General features: G+C 44.9%; 1 protein-coding gene and 1 long non-coding RNA gene across 2 annotated transcripts in view; one reads left to right on the top strand and one right to left on the bottom strand.

The window, feature by feature from the left end:
- Positions 1 to 1,300: 1,300 nt before the first annotated feature.
- The window catches only part of RIPK4 (receptor interacting serine/threonine kinase 4), a 21,216-nt gene continuing 5,906 nt past the window's right edge, over positions 1,301 to 16,610 (bottom strand). The window contains exons 2-7 of the mRNA XM_039555770.1: positions 7,976 to 8,124; positions 7,153 to 7,202; positions 5,966 to 6,124; positions 5,132 to 5,235; positions 4,361 to 4,613; positions 1,301 to 3,458 (exon numbers count right to left, since the gene is read on the bottom strand). Of these exons, the coding sequence (XP_039411704.1) occupies positions 2,281 to 3,458; positions 4,361 to 4,613; positions 5,132 to 5,235; positions 5,966 to 6,124; positions 7,153 to 7,202; positions 7,976 to 8,124 (1,893 nt within the window). The 3' untranslated portion in view covers positions 1,301 to 2,280. The remainder of the gene's footprint in view (positions 3,459 to 4,360; positions 4,614 to 5,131; positions 5,236 to 5,965; positions 6,125 to 7,152; positions 7,203 to 7,975; positions 8,125 to 16,610) is intronic.
- Positions 8,807 to 14,394, top strand: LOC109143966. Its single transcript, XR_002044429.3, has 2 exons — positions 8,807 to 9,458; positions 14,011 to 14,394. It is a non-coding gene; the product is annotated as an uncharacterized LOC109143966 (long non-coding RNA).

Genomic DNA, 16,610 nt, shown 5'->3' with positions numbered 1-16,610 from the left:
TAGATCGGAAAGAGACAAAGAAATGCCTGAAAGCCTTAGGTCAACAGCCAGAGACTTCAGCTAAGTCAGACAAGTGCACATATGACTAGAAAAGTCGGAGACCTTCACAAAACACCAATTCCTAATTGCTGCATTAGTGCCAGTTTAGCACCCCCACTCACCTCTCCTGCCCCCAAGGAAGGCTGGTTCACAGAGAAAAATACTCACTCCAATACTGGCAGCATGTCATTGCAATCCTTTGGGGTTTTTTTGTCTAGTGCCAGCTGTGTTGCCTTCTTTGTAATGCATAGCTGGTGCCTGCTATTGTGAAAGACAGCATGGAAATAGAGACTCATGAGTGTGGCCTCATGTTTAATTAGAAGCTAATGTACTATTATTATTAGGCACTGAAGGAATGTACTGGCGAAGCAGTGTTTGAGCTGTTTTAAAAGCATTTTATAAGTGTACTTTCCCCTTCCCTTGCTGGTGTGAACCACCTTTATTAGGAGGTGCAAGACTGCTGTTACCTGGTCTTGCAGCTCTTTTGCAGTTCGGGCAAGTACTGGAATTTAAGTGTCCTTAATCTCACTGTTCAGGAGACTCTGAAATGGAAGGGAATGATGTGTGCTAGGCTAAGCCAAATGTTTAAGCTTGAGAGACCAAGTGGTCTGTGGTTGAATTTGCTATACTGAGACACTGATTAAGCACAGCTTAATGAAACATGGCCACCTTATTGGTCTCCAAAGACGTGGAAGAAAGCAGTAGGAAAATGACAGGGTTTTTTTTTTTTGCTGAAGAAGTTTCACTGTCAGCACCTTTAGGAGCTTACTGGGATTGCCATGCTCTAAGAGAGGTATTATTTGTAGCCACCATGTAGTGGCATGAGTGTGGCTTCACCATCTACTTTTTAACACTATTTCATTCTCCAGGAACAGCTACAGCAGAAGAGGAAACCATCTCAGTTCTACATCGTTGTGTTACAGGCACAAAGGTCAGGTTATGTGAGGCTTTATTCTACATTCTTATTCCGTAAATAACAAACACCCCCCGTTCCTTCAAGCTCCTTACTTTCTGTAAAGCTGCAGGGAATGCAAAAATGAGGGCAGCTTTACATGTCAACAATTTGGGCTTCAACATCATTCAAGGCAAGGTTGGATGGAGCTCTGAGCAACTTGATCGAGTGGAAGGTATCCCTGCCCAGGTCAGGGGGTCTTTAAGGTCCCTTCTAACCCAGGCCACTGTATGACCACTAACAGTTGTGTTCTGCTGCTGCTGGTCAATGGGTTTTTAGTTGCTTTATCGACTCCAAAATACAGACAAGTTGTGGAACATGATCTTTTATTAATAACAGGCCACATTTGTACTTCGAAAGGAGTGAAATTAAAAGGTGTATTAAAACATACCCACTCTAAGCAATCTATTTTCTTCAGTAGAAAAAAAAGCATATAACAGGTAGAAATCCTATATACACAGTATATCAGTTCTAGTCATCAGCCCCTCCAAACAGTGTTCTGCAAATTGGTACAACGGTGTTAGAACAGACCATCCAGTTCCAGTTCAGTATGAATTTCAGCTTTTGACTTGTTCATTTAAGACAAACCACTAAGTACCTAGTCCAGTTTACTGATCTCAGGATACATACAAGGTAGTACTGTACATGAAGACAGCAGTGTTAGGCTTTTACTTCTGCTTATTATTTTTGGAATCCTGCCTTGTTATTAAGTCTGCCTCATAAACTTTGAGTACATGGAAATCTGTAATCAATGTCTCTATTAAAAATGTAGCAGAAGCCTGATTAACTGTACCTTAAACAGCCCTTTCCTCAACTCCTGCATTTATTTCAAGCAGATTGGTGTTGTACTCTATACACTGGAGGCTTTCAGCCCAAAATATCAATCACTGCAATGAACCACGAATCTATGCCATCTTTTTTTTTTCTTTTTGTTTTGAGGAAAATAAAAAAAAGCATAATGTTAGTTCTTAAATTAGTTTGGCACATTAAAAAAAAAAAAAAAAAGCAGGGGGAATGCAGAAATTGCATCCTTCTCTCACAACGTCCTTGGGAGGGGAATGTCTGGATCCATGCAGGGCTGGCAGGCATAGAATGAATGACACAGACCACAGCGTGGCAGACTCCAGGTCTTGGCCTTGCACCTGGCCTCAGTCACACTCAAACACCTCAGTCCAGCAGCTGCCACCACTGGTCAGTGCACCCCTGCACCAACTGGAGAAGGCCCTGAAGAGCCGAGCTCCAGCAGCCTCCTCACACCAGGTAAAAAGGCACCACTCGGCACCTTCTGATTAAGTGTCACTTAACAACGCGGTAAGTGAGCTATTCCTGCTCTGCTGAGCAGGCAGGAGCAGGGTCTGACATCTGGCTCTCGGCATGTCAGTGTGAGCCCCGTGCTTCAGGAGAACCTCCACTGTTTTCGCGTACCCCCCGCGCGCAGCCAGGTGGAGAGCTGTGAACCCCTCACTGTCAGAAATATTGATATTTTCTGCACTGACAAGTTCTTCTACTACTTCAGAGTGCCCGTTTTCTGCCGCAAGGTGTAATGCTGTCCTACTTAAAGGGCCTTTGGCTAGAACACTGGCCCTTTCATCCATCAGCAGCTTTGTTGTGGCTAAGTGGCCGCTGCGAGATGCCAAGTGCAGGGCCGTGTATCCTTCTGCCGTGGCAGCCTCGATGTCTGCCCCGTGCTTGAGGAGCAGCCTGGAGGTGCTGGTGTGGCCAGTTTCAGCAGCTATGTGGAGAGCAGTCTGCAGGAGCCCGTTCCGGACGTTGACGTCCGACTCCAGGTCGATGAGGAGGCGGGCGACGCGGTAGTGACCCCGCTGGGCGGCCAGGTGGAGCGAGGTCCTTCCGTCCACGGTCTGCACGTTGACGTCGGCGCCGCGCTGCTTGGCCAGCAGCTTCACGATGGGGAGGTGGCCTTGCCAGGCAGCGTAGTGAAGGGGCACCCAGTCGTCCTTTCCCTTGATGTTCACGTTGACGCCTCTTCTCAGCAGGATCCGCACGATGTTCTCCTGGCCGTACTGGCAGGCTATGTGGATGGGGGATCTGCCCTCAAAATCCACCTCGTTCAAGGACGCATTCTTATCAAGCAGCATTTTGGTGCTGAAATCATCCCCATTTTGGGCAGCAAAGTGAAGAGCAGTCCACTGGTCCTCATCTTTGGCGTTGACGTTGATTTTCCTGGCCATAATCAGCTCCACAATGCTTTTAAATTTCTTCTCAATGGCTATGTGAAGAGGAGTGGACCCTTTCTTGTTGGTGAGGTTAGGGTTAGCATTGTACAGCAGGAGCCACTTGACACATTCTTCTTGACCTGCTTCAACAGCCAAGTGCAGAAGACTGGAGTTCCCATCTAAAACAATGTCAACATCTTGAGGCTGGAGGATCTTCATCAGCTTGCTGGTATCTCCAGATAAAATTGCCTCCGTTAGCTTCCTCTTCTGTATGTCTGTAGTACCAATATCTAAATGGATAGAAGGAAGAAAAAGATTTTTGAGGGTGGTGAAACACTGGAACAGGTTACCCAGAGAGGTGGTGGATGCCCCATCCCTGGAAACATTTAGCTTCATCTAGTTGAAGGTATCTCTGCTCATTAAAGGTCCATTCCAACCCAAACCATTCTAAGATTCTATGGGAAAGACAGCATCACAATTCTGATACTCGTCACACCTTACCTGTCCGTGTCTTAGGCAATGAGCTGCCTGCAGAGCAATCCATCCCCCCACCCCACAGGAGTCCCAGAACATTTTCAGGTCAGATCTGGGACCCCATTAACTCTGTCTCTTATGGCATGAAGACTGAAGGATGTTGTGGTTCATCTCCCTGCACTAACCATTTTTTACCTAACTGGAAAACAAATGTCTGGGGTTTGCAGCACTGGCCTGGAAAGTGAGGGGCTCTTTATTACAGTGGTCATTGGGGCTGCTGAGAGGGTGGCTTGAGTCCTCTCAAAAGCTAAGGTGCTCAGGTTTAGGCTTAGTATAACTGAAAAAGCCACAAACTCAGCTGACCTGACTGGGCAGTGGCTTTAATGCCATGTCAAGTGGGATGCTGGACTAGTAACTAGTCACCTCCCTTCCAACCAACCTCTACATGACTGATTCTGTAATTGCTTTAATGGGAGTTTATTCCTTTACAAAAGTAAATGGGATTTACTATTTCTCATTAGATCATATTTGGGAACCACAAAATTTTTTTAATTTTTATTTTTTCCTTTTAAATAACTACCTCCAGTAAACAAATTTGTAGTGCTGACAGCAAGAGAAAGCAAGGCTAACAGTAATTTCCAGAATGTTATTCTACTCTCCAAACCATTGACTCCCATGCCCCAGTCCAAACAACTACAAAGGAAAACCTGACCATTACCTGAACTCTCCCTTTCAAAAGAAAGGGAAAGAGAGCCTCTGGATGAGAAAGCTGAATCTACAGATGAAACTCCTGAAAGGCGCTTGTCACTGGAGGCAAGTTTGGACTCAGAAGAGCTGCGGCTGAGATCCTCAGGGCCTTCCATAGTCTGTGAAATCCCTGAATCCAACTGGGACAACAACTCGGAGAGACTGTAATCCTTAACTGATGGTAGAGCAGGCTGCTGTTTCTTCTGGGACAGTGCACAAATCCCCTTCAAGAGAAGCACACAAGCATTTTAGAAAGGTCAGCAAACAAAACTGAGCACGAGACCCTACAGAAGAAACATAAATTTGTCAGTCTGCAGGTAGCCTTTAAACATTGTTTGTATCAAATGAAACCTATGAAAAAGGTCACAGATTTTTCAGAAGAAGGAGGGCAGCTTTCATTAGTACTCACAGAGCCACTAAAGCCACGTGGCTCTTCTGTCTCCAGTGGTTTTTAAGATCAGTCACACCCACACAGTTCCAGCCTTTATCTCCTAACTGTCCTGCTCTCCCTCCACCGAATAAGACGCACTTGGAATTGGTTCTGCCCTGAGGTTTTCCTGAGCTGGTCCATGCACCTGCTGTCATTTGTGCATTCCAGTCCTTTACCAAGAGTCACTTCTACCAGGCAAGATCGTGCTCAAAAGCAGCAAAGAGAAGGCTTGCTTAGGACCTTCCAGGTCATAGAGCAGCCTATTCCTCCCAAAACCCAGCAAGTTCGAACAAGAAGTGGAAGAGAAAATACCTCAGGCTGTTCTGGGGCATTCTTGGTGTCCAGGTCCTGAGTTATCATCTCTTTTGTTTCATCTTCTGGCTTTTCACAAAGGGCCTCTGTTTCTGAAGTGATTTCTTTGGAGAAAACAAGAGGTGGTTTTAGCGCTCGGTTTTTTTAGGAGACTTTCTGAGATGCCCTGTTGCCTGTCTCTATCAACAGAACTTAAAAAAGCTCTGAGATACTGTGGGAGAAAGGTGCCAATCCTTACCATTCCATCTAGCACCTCATCAGTGGGCACCAGTGTGCAGCCAAGCCAAGGGTACCCAGGGCTGCCCAAACAATTCATTTTCAGTCACACCAGACTGGTGTTACACAGGGGCCACACTGAATTCACAGCAGGTGCTTTGGGCAAGTTCAAGCCTTTAGCTGGCAGAGAAGTGACTGTACAAACTGTTTCCTTACAAGAGAACAATTCCGTTTCTCAACGTACAACAGTAAAAATTTAGAGAGCCAGGTCCTTCAACGCTTTGGTACACTGCAACCCACACCAACTCCAGCTTGGCCTATACCCCAACACACACAATCAGAAATAAACGTAATTTCTGGCTAAATGGACCGACTGGTTCAGTACAAGGTTTATTCTTGGCGTGTTTACATAACACCATCATGGTCAGACATGTCCTCAGATAATCCCTTCCTCCACAAATGAGTAAGTGGCCTGTATCATTGTCTCCACCACACAATATGCTCTATTTATTCTGTCACAGAGCTTCTCAGCATTTACCCCAAGGATTAGCAGAGTCCTGAGCAATAACATGACTCATAGAAGAACAAATGGGCAGCCAAGTTACAAGGAAATCTTACCTTGAAATGTTGGCCGTTCACCAGGATCATCTTGCCAACATTTTTGCATCAGTTTGATCAAGTTATTACATGAATGAGGTCTGGATTTGGAAACAGCAGGTAGCTCTGGGCGGTGGCCTTTAACTACTTTTACCATAATATGTAAAATGTTGTTTTCCTCTGTGAAGCAAAAGCACACAAATTTAGATGTCCCAGCAAAAGGAATCACTTCTCTTTTTTCTAAGAGCATTAAGAGTGGCATTAGGCTGAAAATTTGTTTTCACACCCTCTTTTCTAGATTTCTTATCAATAGGGAAAACAATTTTTGGTTGTCCCCTCCAAGGAGGTATTTTTCAATGCAGTAACACCTGCTTCTCATATATCACTTAAAAACAATTTTCAGCGAGTGCCTGTGTTCTTTTCCCACCCATTAAAGATAAAGAACAAAAGGAAAAAAAACCACCTCAAACAATTCTTTGCTACCTCTCTTTGGATTTCCCTATCTGCTGTAAGAAAACAGAACCTTAAGTTTTATTTAGACCAGGTACCTGAACTATTCATAGAGGTGAAGGAAGAACACAAATCAAGAGGTGCAGTAATGCAGCTCCTGACTGTAAATCAACCACTGGGCTGAACGGAATCTCTCACTGGGAGAAAAAATAATAGTAGACTGGAACTTGTTGGGACATGTTTGCTATACATAGGCCAGTCACAGACACAGGAAAGTCATAAAGAATAAATAGCTGCCTGTTGAGCGGTGCATTTACTGCAGGGTGGAACAGGGCTTATTCTCACAGACAGCTTTTTTTGTTTTAAAGGAACAAATCTGTACCGACAATCTACAAATAAACTACAGAACCTCTCTACAGAGAAGCTGTTTCTGAACAACAGCAGAGTTGCCTGCCAAGCAGGCTTTGCCAACACATCAGAAGTCTGTGCAGGCCACACACTGATCTGGAGCTGTGCAGCAAGCTCCAGTAGAAGCAAAAATGTGCAGACAAGGGCTCCTGAAGCAATACAGGTTCTGACTTCATGATGTAAGACAAAGGAAGAATTAAGCTTGTGATCAGAATTTGAGAGTTTAAAAGTGCTTACCACATAAGATTGTCAGAATTTGGAGGTCATGCACAAAATCTGGGGCTGGTGGGGCAGGAAGCGTGCTTATCAATGGGAAAAAGGAAAAAAATCCAAGATAACACACAACTTACCTGCAAAAGGCTTCTTCTGCGTAAGAACTCCCCAAACCACAATGGAAAAGCTACAAAAAAAAAAAAAAAAAAAAAAAAAGGCAAAAACTTTACTTCCAGGAGTTTTTTTAAATAAAACTAAAAAATTCACAGAAGTGTAATTTGTTTTCCTTGTCCCTCCACTTTTGCATCTAAATTCAGCTGATGAGCACATACACACAGAGAAAGATGCAACCAAGAACCATGATTTCAAAGTCTAGCTTTGGCAGGGAGGTACCTGAGGCAGCAAACACAGGGACTTGCTGGAGGCTGCCAAGTTCTTGGTAGCATTTACCAACCACTCCACATCAGCACTGACAAAATCAGAGAAAGCATTACAGTGGATTTAATTTAATGCTTCTACCCTGCAAGATAACTTTAAAGGAATCCATTTAATTTAGAATAAGAGATATCTCTTTAATCTACAACTGTAATTTCCTTTTCCTAATAATTTTGCCATGAAAGAAGAGCCAAAGACCTAGTGATGAAATCCAATGAAGATAACTCAGAATTTTGTCACAGACTCAAAAAGTAGGTCAGGATGTACCTTTAGAAGGGAAATTAAAGGTGGGCAGAGTGCCTCCCATTGCCAGTTGCTAACAAGTAATTTCAAGACCCAGGATCACCTGCAGTTTTTCTAAATGCCTCTACCCTGCAAAGACTTTGCAAAAACAAAAGCTAAAGTGACACATTGCAAGATGAGGCTCAAACCAGATTTAGGGGTTTCATGCTTAAAAAAAGTAAGAAAGGACTCATTTTACAGGGTTACTAAAAGAGTATTCAGGTGTTTTCACAGTTCACTGACCTGTACACATCATGTTTGGTGTCAAAACACCTGTTTTTCTCCTTGATGCGCTCTGGAGGAAGGTAGGCAATAGTGCCACATAAGCCATCCATGCTGATGTCATGGGAATGGGACAAACCATTGCACTTTGCAAGCCCAAAGTCAGAAATCTACAGGAAAAAAAAAAAAAAAAAAAGGAGGAGGAAGAGGGTGAGAAAAGTGCATGGTACCATTAGACTTTCAAGGTGTTCACAAAATACTTTCTGCAAAGAACAACAGACGCAACCCAACACATACAGTGAAGTGCTGTTCAGGAATATTAAGCCAATAAAACATCTCTGGAAGCATAATGCCCTGGTAGGCTTTTCTTTATGGTTAAGCTAAAAGAAGAAGAAGAAAAAAAAAATAAAGGCAAGCAGTTTTTGCAAGCAGCAGCATGCCAGCCCATTACATAGCAAACACAACAAACAGTCAAGACAATTTATTGTAATTTAAACCAGTTGAATTTAGTTACTGCAAACTACTTTAATGCAATTATTGGCCCTGCCACCCCCTTTCCCTATGTAACCTCATGTTGTACGATGTGTTTAAATGTCCTGGCTCTCCAATGAACTCTGGAGAATCACTCTTTCAGGTATCACTGTTGAACTGACCATGCCAACAAGGACCAAGCCCAACAGCAGAGCCACCAAGTGCTACAAAAACCCAAATGGAAACACACACACACATACACACACACCAAAAACCAACACAGGGAACTCTTTTTGGCAGCCAGGAGATACAGCAAGTTGGTGCAGTGACGCAGTGAGCACAGCTGAAATGAGCACAAGTGACAGCAAGTTTATAAAAAGGACACACCTCCACTTTAATATGAAGTGTCAAGCAAATATGCATTCATTTGCTCTCAAAGGCATACCAATCATCGAACAAACAGATAGGCCAGGAATTTCCTTTGTCTTACTTATTTCCCACTGGACAAAAAGGTCTATTATGCCAAGTGGAAATTTCAAGGAAAGTCAAGTCTTTTTGGACCACTGAGCTCACTGATTTTAGTCTACATGTTAGATAAGATACCCCCTCCCCCTAACTTATACATTCCTTTTATCTAATAAATACTCAGGTTTTTCAATGACTCATTCCCCCTTTTGATCTTCACAGCTTCTCCTTTGAGAAAGTTTTCCCTCAAAACAACACGCATAATTAAAAAAAGCTTTTCTTTTTTTTTTTTTTTTAACTAGGCTCCGACTTTACACTTTGAGAAGTTTCTCTCTAAAGATACCACAAAACTAGTTGCAACATGTGTCCATTACTGGAAAGGGAGAAAACTGCTGCCAGCTTCAGCCTCCTGGAGAACAGGCAGGTTATGCAGCCATGCAAGGAATCTCCCTTTGCCATAAAACAAACAAAGCAACCCACACAGCTTCAGCAAGAACTTCTCCCATGGACAAAGAGCTCAGCAGTGGCATTCTGAGAAGCTGGAGAAGTCCTGCATTCTAGAACACAGGTATGTCTGACTTGTTGTGCATCTGTATCTTTAATCTGTAGGGTAGCGTGGGAATGACTTGAGAACAAAAAAACCAAAAAAAAAAACCAAAAAAAAAAGGGGGGGGGGAAAAGGGAAAAAAGCAAAGTCATCTGGAGGAATAGTTTCTCATCCCTGTAGAGCTACACTCTCAGAGAGGGACTGCTGGACTCCTCAGCAAGCCAAGCACTGGAGCCCAGAAAGCAGCAAGTAGTCAAGAAACCCACACCCACAAGCCAGGTCACCATGGGAAGAGCCAAACTGACCACCCCAGGAAATGCTGCATGAGTCTGGGGTGCTTGGTGCTCCACAGGAGAACAAAAGCACAACCCCAGCATCACACCAGGCTGTGGTGTCAGGTTATATATGATAATATATAAATAAATGAACCGAACCCTGCAAGTCTGAACGGATCCGGTGAAGCACTGCTCTCCTTTGATTAATGTGAAGCACAGGCTTGTATACACCTCAAGAAACCCAGGCATAATTAAAGCCACACACCTCCCTCTTTGTCTAAACAATGCTGTGTTTCCTACTGCGTGTGTTAAGAAATAAAGATGAAATGCAGACAGCAGGGTGACACTCCTGTGTTCGGAGCCACCAGCTACGGTGTGTGAATCTAAGGCTGGGGGCCAAGGCAGAGCTGAGAGCTCTACACAGAAAAAGTCACCCTACAAACTAAGAAACAGCTGAAGTACACAGCATACACCCTCCCTGGCCTAGCAGGAGCTTCACCTTGTGGAACTGTCCCAACCTAGTATGAAGGATTGGGTGTTATGCCAATTAATAAAAAAATCACCTGTAGAGCAGGGCTTCGATCATATCAAATTCTGCAGTAGAAAGCACTGGAAATTGAGGAATTGTTATCTTGCAGGCTGCAACAAAATAGTGAGATTCTGCAGACAGCTTTTCTGGCTTTTACTAGCTCCTCTAGGGTGAATTTTCCACACTGCACGGTGTATTTAGTCATGCAAGTTCTTTAAACACCAGTGGGAACTGTGCAGTGGGTGGAAGATACAGCCATTTCACTTGCCTGTTTTGCCTTTAAATTGCTTGCCAGGCACCTCATTCTGCAACACCCTTGCTGGGGAAGGCAGTAGAAGCAGAGCACCCCTTCCCCACTCCTTCCTCCACATCCTTGCTGGTCCTTGCAGCCCACCCCGGGCTCTGCCCTTCCCCACCATCCGAGGGAATCCGTAATCTCGCTCCTCACATCAGTTATTCCAGGTGGGTCCCACAGCGCTTCAAAAGCGCCCGTGGTATGAGCAGGGGAGACACGGAGGCGACAGACTGCTCCATGCAAAACCCGTGGTGGGGAGGTAGGAAGAAGAGAAAGCAGCTTTGGCCAAAGCCCACGCAGACAGTGGGATGGTTCATGTTCAGGCAGCTCCGCTCGCTCAAGGGCTGCACGAGAACAAACACGTGAGCGCCGAGCAGGGACGGGAGCTGCGCGTGTTTTCCTGCCCGCTTCCAGCAACGCTCACTTTACTGAAGGATCCCAAGATCTGAAGATTTGTATTTATTTATTTAGTTTTAGTTTAGTTTGTTTTTAACTCATGCGTGCAAGCCTTTCTCTGCTCCTGCCTTTTGTGGATTTTTCCACTCCAGTCCGCAAAGTTTCCACTCCACTCGCAAAGTTTTAGATGCTTTGAGAATTTTTTTGTGATTTTTTCTCTTTGAAAACCAGAAAATACACTCACATAACTCAGTTACTACAGTCAGCTATTCCCAAGCACTGCAGGAACAAAATGAGTGCTTGGAAAGTGCTTTTTTTTTTACTGATGACTCCTGAACTCTGCACTAAGCTCCTGATGCTTTATGTCATTTTTCTGCAAGCAAAACTGAAGAACGCACTGCAGTGGACTCAGGGACGGAGTTCACCAAAAGGTTTTCTGCATCAAATCCACTGGATTAATTTTTAATCACTGCTGGAACATCCAGTATTTGTCTCTGTACAAAGTCTCTGCACTGGGATATTGAGTGCCCCCACATTTGTCTATGGGGTATTTGGGTGTCTGGCGGTGGGGGAAGTTTCCCTTGTTTGTTTTTTCTGGGGGTAGGGGAAAAAGGCTTTTACATTTTTGTTCTTTAAGAAATGCCTGCAATTTTTAAAGAAATTTGCACAGGTCACAGATTTGGACTACTAAAAATTATGACTAAAAATTAATTCCAAATACCAACACAATCTGCACTTCAAATCTATGTCTTTACTTCAGTGATTATGAACGCACTTCACTTAGCTTCTAACAAGAATCTTTCTGAAACAGACTCTATTTCCATCCTTTTCCAACCTGCCCTGAAACTTTTAACTCCTCCAAACCCGTTTCAGGTGGGACATTTGTGACGCTCTTTTCAGAAGCAGCACAAACCAAAGCCAAACATCCATTTTAATCCATCGTGAATCTGCATTACTGTAACAGGGATGGTTGTGTTCCCTCCCCTGTGCCACCACAATTAGATCAATCAGAGAATTGATCAAGGTGCAAACCAGCTTTGTTGGTTGGGATTAAAGAGCCATGCATCAACAGCCCTGCATGGAAACCTTGATCAGGAAGGGTGGCAAACAGGCAGAAGGGATACACAAAACAAAGGTTCCTCATCTGTAATAACAAGAGAGCAATTGCCGCTGATAAAAACGTGGCTGTGCTACCTACACCAGGCAGTCTAATAAAAAGAGACAACTGCTCTTTACCAGCCTGGCCTCTGGGTATTACTGGGACCTACAGTTAACAACCTACATGAAGAAGCTTTCTGATCATCAAATTTCCCATCTGACTAGGCTGCTTCTAACTGCATGCTCAGAAATTTTGCAGCTGAAACAAATAAAAGTGAAGCCCATGGAGGCAACCTATCTATCCAGACCATCAGCACAGTACAACACAGCAGCAAACTTCACACTGGTTTAAACTGGAGGACTGGGGAGGGGAGAAAAGCAACTACAGTGAGCTTAAAGCAGTGCACAGCTGAGAGCAGCTCGTTCTGCTTCAAGTGTTTAAAACCAAAATCTGGGAGATGAAAAATAACTGGTCAGGCTTGTCTCTGTGTGTGCATGAACCCACACATACATGTATGTGTGTCTGTGTGTGTATGTGTACAAATATATATATGGCAAGATGAGGAGCTGCAAAAAAACCCAACAAACTCAGGCTGGATAGTGGGAGAAACAAGAACTTAAAAAAAATAATGTTTCTGCCCAAAAGTATTAAGTGGCAAGTTGGTTTAATTTTAAACACCTGAGCGAAAAGTAACACTCCTGACCATGAGATATTGGAAGACAGAAAACCTGTGAAGCAGCAACAGAGATAGGAGGGCATGGAAGCTGGCAACAAGTTGGGCATGAGATTTCTGCACGTGGTGGGGTGTTTATTCTCCTACCAAGGGCCCTGGAGAGAGATCACATCGCAGCAGGGAAGGAGCAGAGTCACGGCCCACAAGGGCAGCGCTGGAATGTGGCATTGCTTCCCCTGTGCCAGCGATTGCCACATCACAGTAGCTCAGGGGACACATCCAGAATGTGTGTGGAGGGCAGGAGAGCTGAAGAACGAGCTCAAAAGATGTGGTCCAGTTGAGCAAAGAAATACATGTCGGACAGCATGTAAATATTGAAAGATTGAATATAAGGAACACTGGAGAAAGGAGCAAGGGAGGCTCTTGTTGGTACAAATAGAAGTAAAACGTTGACATGAAGGAAGAAAAAGCAGGCTGATCCCTGCTAGCAAAGCCTGCCTGGGTATGGAATAATCCTGCCAAGGAAAGCACAGCGTTTAAGGCAAACAAGAGGGAGCAGGACATGGCAGGGAAGGGAAGGGAGCTCCCACCACCAACTCACAAGGGAGGATGGATGCAACCATCTTCCAAAAACCAGCAAAGCTTTACCTTCCGCTGCACGTATTATACACAAATATTTCAAATCCCCAGAGAATCCCCCAACATGCCTTTCACAGAGTTAATATCTGTCTATCTATATCCCTGTTCAGGCCAATCCCATCCTCCTAATTATCCTCCCAAGAACAAAATTCAGCACACGCTTATGTAATGCACAGGCTTTATGATATGGAGGCACCCACTTGATGATAAGTTCTGTACAGCAGCGCTGCCTTAGTCACCAGCCTCGCTGAGGGCTTTACAGTGAGCATGGTGCTCATAAAAGGAGCAGGGTGTGTTTGCATTTAACTGCAGGATGGCACAGCAGCATTTCTAATGCTCTCCACTGGAAGACTGTTTCCTGGCTCAAGGGCAAACAGTTTATAAAAGTCCTCCCTACCTCCAAACTCTTCTTTCACAGTCTGCAACATCTCTCCACTCACCTTAGGACTCTATTAGGGACAGGTCACCTACTAAATTAATGCCAACATTTAAAAACACTTCAATCAGCAGCTCCATTAGCCTTCCAGCAAGAAAATGCACATTAAATCAAGCTGCAGGGTCTGAAATTTAATTATAAATTTCATGTCACACCAAAAGAAGGTTTGGGGCCACATTTTTAAAGTGAAGGCACCTCACAGAATATGTTCATCTCTTATTTTGCATACAGGTTCTTGCATCTGCTTTCCTTCCTGGAGGGGTTTCCAAGATGCCTGTGGATGTAGAAGACTGCTGGCTGGAAAAGGTTTGGATTAGACCATTCCTTCCTGAACTCCATGGAAAGGATCTGAAGACCTTCATGTGTTTCCTACAGTTCAGAGATGTCAGCAATGACTCACCAGAGACTTATTTATTTTTGTACGTTTTGCACTTTGCCCCCTTGTGTTACATCACCACCCAGATATAGGCAGAACATCAGGCACTTCAACCTCCTGAAACAGTGAGAAAAACACAGCCTTCCTATCTTGGCTCATGGATGAGTCAAGAATTAGGAATTTAAGAAGTTATGCAAGCAAGCCTGAACTTTTAAGTAAATAAATACTTAGCAAAGGCCTCTGAGCACTAGTGTGTGAGAACAGACTTTGAACAGCTCAAATCCTGATGTTACAGTCATAATAGCATGACCCCCTGTAGATGCCTCCTACCTCAGGAGTGCGAAGCCCATCTATGTCCCTGCTTTGATGTTTAAGCTGTGCTGTTCAGAAGGAGGATGATACACCTAGAGCCCAGGTTTACCACTGCTGTAGCTCCTTGGGCTGAAGTCATTAACTTTTTGTGAGTCATAAGGCTGTGCTAATCAGAAGAGAGGCCGGACAGCATCGCTTCAGCAACCCTGTTGGTGCATCCTGAGCGTACACAGACCCAAACCTTGGGAGAGGAATCCTTGGGACCCACCATTTAGGGAAGCAAACTGCCTGCTGTAGCCAGGAAGACACAACAAAAGCCTCCCCAAAACACAGACTTGACAACTCCCCCCAGCAGGTGCCAAAAACTCCCAGCACACCATTGTCAGTGATGTAACAGGCCCAGTCCCGGCAGCTGTAATGAGCACCCCGGGTGGTTTACAGGTCACTTCAGCCTGACCCTGCACAGGGTTAAGTGTTACTCAGTCTGAGCTGCAGCCTCCCAGGTCAAGACCCTTAATTGCTGTGCCTTTCTTCTGCACCTCCCTCACATGCTTCTGCAACAGCCCACAAGGACTCAAGTGGCATAGAGGAAACAAGGGTCCCCTCCCCGGGCTGGCTGTGCCCACTGAGAGGGGCCACACGTGATGGTTTAAAGAACCTTCAATCTGTAAAAACTGCGTTATTGGTGATGATGGACTCTGCCCAGAGCAGCTTTGGGCCACGGGCACTGACACATCACTACTGCTGTCATAGATTCACAGAAGAGGGCACAGGGAGGTCAGACAGGTAATATTTCCTGAGCAGACCCTCTCTTATTACACAACAGCTCCTGCAATGTACCCAAAGATGTGCACACTATCTAATGGACAAGAGTACCTGAAGTAACAGGACCAAGTCTGTGCCCTGTGCCACTAACAAGGGATGCCAGTTACCCCAGCGGGAGCCTCGTGACAGAACCTCAGCTCCATCAAACTGTTTTGATTTTTAAATTTTAAATCCAAGGCCAGCTAGAAGCACCGTCCACTTCTAAAAAGAGAAAACACCAAATCCAGCCTTCACACAGCTAAGTCTTTTCTTCCTGCGTGTCCCCCACTGCCTGGATGACCTGGGAGAAGCTGAAACGCAGCTTATGAGGGACCCTCAGATTTTGTGAGCTGTCATTTGGCCCTCAGACTCGGCAGTAGGACACTCCCCAAGGCTGGCAGTGTGCTCTGCTGCCTGCTGTGGCAGCCTGCAATAACCTGATGCAGGTAACATTTCCCACCAGGGCCTAGCCAGCAGCAGCAAACCTATTTCAGAGGCAAGACCAAGCTGAAAGATGGTTTTAAAGAGGGACAGACATGCTGAGAGAGGAAAAAAAAATAGATAAGGGAAATCTTTCCTATTAACCATGTTGGCTCCTGTTGCTCCCTACAGCAACTTTCTTGTGAAATAATTGCCTTTGCAGACAAGTACCCAGTTTGCTCCTTGGCACGCTGGAAGGGAGCGCCCATGAATAACACAACCAACTCCTTGCCCCCGAGCCACACGCATAGCCAGCATAATTCACCGGGCTGAGCGCTGGAGTCGGGGATGTAAAACACCCGTCTGAGCCCTCCCAGGCAGAGCAAGAACGCAGCAGCAGCCAGCGCCTAACAAGAACCACTGACTCCTCGGGATGGGGTTCCAGGGCTAACAACAGCCTCAGAGAGCATCACCAAAAACACAGACTGGCTGCAAGAAATGGGGCGTTTTCTACAAAAACAGAATTTTCCGTTTCAATAAAGTAATTTTTTAAAAAAGCTCCCTTTCTGCTTGGACCAGGTCCAGTGAACTGAGTGAATTAACAGACTAACAGGCGAGTGCCCTCTATCTAATTTGCCTGATTAAATAAAGCCCCCGTGCAACAATTACCACCCTGAGCACTTTCCCATACCCAGAGCATTCAAAACTGAATCAGCCAGAGGCCTGGTACAGCCGAGGGAGGCTCGCCGGCTTTCAAACAGCTTTCAAAAAGGCCCCTGCCACCTTTTGAAAACAGAAAAGGAGAGAAGACAAAAGAAATCAAGAGAGCCAAAGCAGTCATTAGCCAAGTGCTGGAGCGCGCTTGCATTAATCGTATTAACACAAACAGCTCGTTAAAGCAAGATCTCCTCCATCAGGC

Source organism: Corvus cornix, chromosome 1 (genome assembly GCF_000738735.6).
Source record: "Corvus cornix cornix isolate S_Up_H32 chromosome 1, ASM73873v5, whole genome shotgun sequence".
Taxonomy (NCBI): domain Eukaryota; kingdom Metazoa; phylum Chordata; class Aves; order Passeriformes; family Corvidae; genus Corvus; species Corvus cornix.
Note: the sequence above shows the minus strand (reverse complement) of the source record. Positions and strands in the feature narration are given on the sequence as shown.